General features: G+C 40.2%; 1 protein-coding gene across 7 annotated transcripts in view; it reads left to right on the top strand.

Annotated features, from left to right (window-relative positions):
• Positions 1 to 5599, top strand: part of Nfat5 (nuclear factor of activated T cells 5) — a 149435-nt gene that overhangs the window by 135648 nt on the left and 8188 nt on the right. For all 7 annotated transcript variants that reach the window (XM_023709187.1, XM_023709186.1, XM_023709188.1 and 4 more), the window contains 2 exons: positions 1644 to 1792; positions 2905 to 5398. In XM_023709187.1, coding sequence (XP_023564955.1) covers positions 1644 to 1792; positions 2905 to 5398 — 2643 coding nt within the window. The remainder of the gene's footprint in view (positions 1 to 1643; positions 1793 to 2904; positions 5399 to 5599) is intronic.

Here is a 5599-nt window from a genome sequence, read left to right as displayed (position 1 = left end):
CTTATTCCACTGAGCCATCTCCCTGGCCCCATACTAGATCTTTCTGTATTGACTTTTTGCAGAGTTTTTTATATTAAACCATGAAGCCAGGGAGATACCTCAGTAGAATAAGTATTTGCCTGGCAAGCACAGGGTCCTGAGTTCAATCCCCAGTACCGGAAAAAACAAACGAACAAACAAACAAACCACTTTATCTTTTCTTATTTATCTACATCAGTAATGTATTGGTCTTTGGTCAATTTAGGATGAGCAAAGACTTTTTCTTAATTTTGTCTATTCTCATGAGGGGTTAATAAACATAGATCTAAACGCACTTTGTAGCTATTATACGGTAACTATATGGGGGATCCAGTTAATAGTAAATATGTATGTGTATGTAGTTTATTTATTTATTTATTTTTATGAATTCACTGATTTTATTCTTCTTTTCCAAGATTGTTTTGCGTATTCTGAGTCTATGTATGTAGTTTAATTGAACCATAATGTAAACTTTTAAAGTATTGAAAAAATTGCCAGTATAGTGGCTCATGCCGCCAGCCTGGGGAGTAGGTGAGGCAAGAGGATAGGGTGTTTCAGGCTATCCTGGTCTGTATAGCACCACCCTGACTCAAAAGAACAAAACCAAAAATGTTACAAAAACCTTAGACCAGAAATGCTATTAATAAAAATATTTCGCTGGACGTGGTGGTACATGCCTGTAATCCCAGCATTATATAAAGCCTGAGGCAGGATGATTGCCATGAATTTGAGGCCAACCTGGGCTACATAGTAAGTCCAAGGCCAGCCTATACACAGCAAGACACCCCCTCCAAAAAAAAGTCATTTTATTTTGCCAACCAGCCATGTGCTAAGACAAGACTAACCATTGCAGTTGAACAGTTCAACGTCCTGGAGATTTCTAGGCTGTATGCTAAATTATAACTTGGTCATGTTGGATAGTGTAATTCAGGGTACTTGGGAAGGACTTTAGAGATATAGCTTGATAGTTGAACTACTTAAGCTTTTTAATACTTAATCTGCTGACAAGGGAATTGGAGATAACTCTGGTATAATACTTGCCTAGCATGTATAAAGCCCTGGGTTCATCCCCAGCACTGTGTGTGTAAAACTTCATTTTCTGGGGTCTTTTAAAAAAAGGGATGCTATATCTTGATCCACTAATATTATATCATACTACCATTATAGTATCAAAAAACACACATTTAGGCGCTGGTGTGATGGCTCAGTGGTCTAAAGCACCTACTTAGAACAAGCTTAGCAAAGCACAGGGACCGCGGTTCTATCCCCAGCACCACATGCCAGCCGGCCCCGCCTCCTGGTGGGCTGAGCTGACCACACACACACACACACAATAAATAAATAAACTTTTTTAAAAACCATACATTTAAATCATGACTTGGAATCTTGCCCAATAGCTCAGTTCTTTGAAGCACCACTTGGGCAAATGCAGTCAGGTGCAGGGGACCACAGTTCAATCCCCAGCCCCACAGGATGCACCACACCCACCCTTAAGACAGCCAGAACTAGCCAAAAAAAAAATCCTAAATCATGGCTTAGAGTTAACATGTTAATTATAGAGTTAATTGGTTATTTTCGTGGTTTTAAACTTTTCTTCTTTTTAATGTGTGTATCTGTATATACAGCGATGAAAACTACCGGATGTAACTTAGATAAGGTAAATATTCTTCCTAATGCCCTGATCACTCCACTGATATCAAGCAGTATGATTAAGAGTGAAGATGTTACTCCAATGGAAATAACAGCAGAAAAAAGATCATCACCTATTTTTAAGGTGAGTTGTAATGACCAATGCCCCTAATTTTAACCTCACATATAAAACTACTATATTTACTTACCCTGTTTCTTTCACATGTCTTTTGTTTTGAATACACAATGAATTTTGCTTTTCAGAGTGAATGTTTTATATATATTTTGACAAAAAAAATAATACCTATGTCTTGAGGAGTATTGATAAATGATTATTAGTTGGTATAGGTGATACACACCTGTAATCTGAATACTTTGGAGGCTGAAGCAGGAGTGTGAGTGTGTGCTCAAGGCCAGCCCCAATTACATAACCATTCCTTGTATTCATCCTGCCCAAAATGTCTATTAGCATTTTTGGAATTAAACCATTTTTATTTCCAGTCACCAGGGAGATAGCTCAGTGGCAAAAGTACCTGCCTGGCAAGTGCAAGGTCCTAAGTTCGATCCCTGGTACCAAAAAAAAAAAAAAAAAAAATATATATATATATATATATATATATATATATATATATATTTCCAGTTCTTCAGTGTATTTCCATAACTCCCACTCCCCTTTTCGCTTACTTTTCCTCTCTGTAATGTTACTGCTGACCAAATGGGAGGTATTTGGAAGTCTGCTGATCACAAACCATAGAATTAATGTCCTATTATTATCCTTAATTTGCCAAGGTATATCATTGGTTGAATATTTTATGTATTTGGTACAAGGTCTCACTGCACAGCTCAGACTCATAGTGCTCCTCCTGTTTTTAGCCTCCCCAGTGCTGGTGTTACAGGCCTGTGCCACCATGCCTGGTTTCAGCGGCTGGCTCAGCACCCCAGGGGCGGAGCCGGTGTGGCTTGTGGTGCCAGGGATTGAACCCTGATCCCTGTGCTTGCCTAAGCAGGCACTTAGTCTGCTGAGCTATCTTGCCGGCCCAGTAGTTGAATATTAACATACTTTCATGCTTGACTTTTTGCTTACAATACTTTAAAATCATACATATTATCATTGTCTTACGCCTGTTTTATAAATAATTATTTGAGTGGAAAATAGGTCCTACATATACTTTTAGAAAAGTAATACTTTTTTTTAAGTGTCATATTTTATTTAATGTTTACATATACACATTGTTTGGGTTTTTTTTGTTTTTTTAGACTACAAAGACAGTTGGATCAACTCAGCAAACTTTAGAAAATATTTCTAACATACCAGGAAATCCATCCTTTTCATCTCCATCATCTTCCCACTTACCTTCGGAAAATGAAAAGCAGCAGCAGCTTCAGCCCAAGGCATACAATCCAGAAACTCTGACTACTATCCAAACACAGGACATATCACAGTCTGGTACCTTTCCAACAGTTTCTGCCTCTAGTCAGCTACCTGGCACTGAGGCATTACTCCAGCAGGCTACACAGTTTCAGGCAAGAGAAACTCAATCTAGAGAAGTATTACAGTCAGATGGTACAGTGGTTAATTTGTCGCAGCTGACTGAGGCCTCACAACAACAGCAGCAGTCACCACTACAAGAACAAGCACAGACTTTACAGCAGCAGATTTCATCAAATATTTTTCCATCACCGAATAGTGTGAGTCAGCTACAGAATACTATTCAGCAGTTACAAGCAGGAAGTTTTACAGGCAGTACTGCTAGTAGCAACAGTGGAAGTGTGGACTTGGTCCAGCAAGTTTTAGAGGCACAACAACAGTTATCTTCAGTTTTATTTTCTGCTCCAGATGGTAATGAGAATGTTCAAGAACAGCTCAGTGCAGGTATTTTTCAACAAGTCAGTCAAATTCAAAATAGTGTAAGTCCTGCAATGTTTTCCTCGACAGAATCAGCAGTTCACACCAGACAAGATAATTTAATACCTGGAAGAGCTGAAAGCGTTCATCCACAGGCTGAAAGCACACTGTCTAATCAGCAACAGCAGCAACAGCAACAGCAAGTGATGGAACCATCAGCTGCAATGGTGATGGAAATGCAACAAAGTATTTGCCAAGCAGCTGCCCAGATTCAGTCAGAGTTATTTCCTTCAACTCCTTCAGCAAATGGAAACCTTCAACAGTCTCCAGTTTACCAGCAGCCTTCTCACATGATGAGTGCATTATCTACCAATGATGACATACAAATGCAGTGTGAATTGTTTTCTACTCCTCCTGCAGTTTCTGGAAATGAAACTTCTACAACCACCACACAGCAAGTTTCCACCCCTGGCACTACCATGTTTCCAACACCAAGTTCAGGAGATGGAGAAGAAACAGGAGCACAAGCAAAACAAATTCAGAACAGTGTCTTTCAGACCATGGTCCAAATGCAACATAGTGGGGACAACCAGCCTCAAGTTAACCTTTTTTCATCTACAAAAAGCATGATGAGTGTTCAGAGTAGTGGTACCCAGCAACAAGGTAATGGTTTATTCCAGCAAGGAAATGACATGATGTCACTTCAGTCTGGGAATTTTTTGCCGCAGTCTTCTCACTCACAGGCTCAACTTTTTCATCCTCAAAATCCTATTGCTGATGCTCAAAATCTTAGCCAGGAAGCTCAAGGTTCTATTTTTCATAGTCCAAATCCTATTGTTCACAGTCAGACTTCTACACCATCCTCTGAACAAATGCAGCCCCCAATGTTTCATTCTCAGAGTACCATTGCTGTGTTGCAAGGCTCTTCAGTTCCACAAGACCAGCAGTCACCCAACATATTTCTTTCCCAGAGTCCTATGAATAATCTTCAAACTAGCACAGTAGCCCAAGAAGAACAGATGTCATTTTTTGCACAGAACTCAATTTCCCCACTTCAGTCAACATCAAATACTGAACAGCAAGCTGCTTTCCAACAACAGTCTCCAATATCACACATCCAGAACCCTCTGCTTTCCCAAGATCAGGCTCAGTCTTCCCAGCAAGGTTTATTTCAGCCTCAGGTGTCACTGGGCTCCCTTCCACCTAATCCAATGCCTCAGAACCAACAAGGAGCAATTTTCCAGGCACAGCACTCAATAGTGGCCATGCAGAGTAACTCTCCATCTCAGGAGCAGCAGCCACAACAACAGCAGCAGCAGCAACAACAGCAGCAGCAGCAGCAGCAGCAAAATATTTTATTCAGTAATCAGAATACCATGGCTTCAATGGCATCTCAAAAGCAACCGCCAAACATGATATTTAGCCCAAATCAAAATCCAATGGCTAGTCAGGAGCAACAGAACCAGTCAATTTTTCACCAACAAAGTAATATGGCCTCAATGAATCAAGAGCAACAGCCCATGCAATTTCAGAATCAGCCCACAGTTTCCTCACTTCAGAATCCTGGTCCTACTCAGTCTGAGTCTTCACAGACCTCCTTGTTCCATAGCTCTCCCCAGATTCAGTTGGTACAAGGGTCACCTAGTTCTCAAGAGCAGCAAGTTACACTCTTTCTGTCTCCAGCATCTATGTCTGCTTTGCAGACCAGTATAAGCCAACAAGACATGCAGCAGTCTTCTCTTTATTCCTCTCAAAACAACTTGCCTGGAATCCAGGGAGCTACATCTTCACCTCAACCACAGTCTACTTTATTTCACAACACTGCAGGGGGCACAATGAACCAACTACAGAATTCTGGCTCCTCTCAGCCGACTTCAGGAATGTTCTTATTTGGCATTCAGAATAGTAAGAAACTCTTAATTTCTCTTTACCCAATTAAAATGTTTACATTATTATTTTGGAGGGTTCCCCCCCCCCCCTTGTATTATTATCTTGAAAGCAAAATACATTAGTTTTAAGAGCATAGAGCATATTTGTAATTCTGCCAATTAAAAAATATGGGATCGGGGGCCTACCCCTTAGCTCAGTTCTTTTTTTTTTTTTTTT

This window comes from Octodon degus, unplaced genomic scaffold (genome assembly GCF_000260255.1).
Source record: "Octodon degus isolate 3935 unplaced genomic scaffold, OctDeg1.0 scaffold00011, whole genome shotgun sequence".
NCBI lineage: Eukaryota > Metazoa > Chordata > Mammalia > Rodentia > Octodontidae > Octodon > Octodon degus.
Note: the sequence above shows the minus strand (reverse complement) of the source record. Positions and strands in the feature narration are given on the sequence as shown.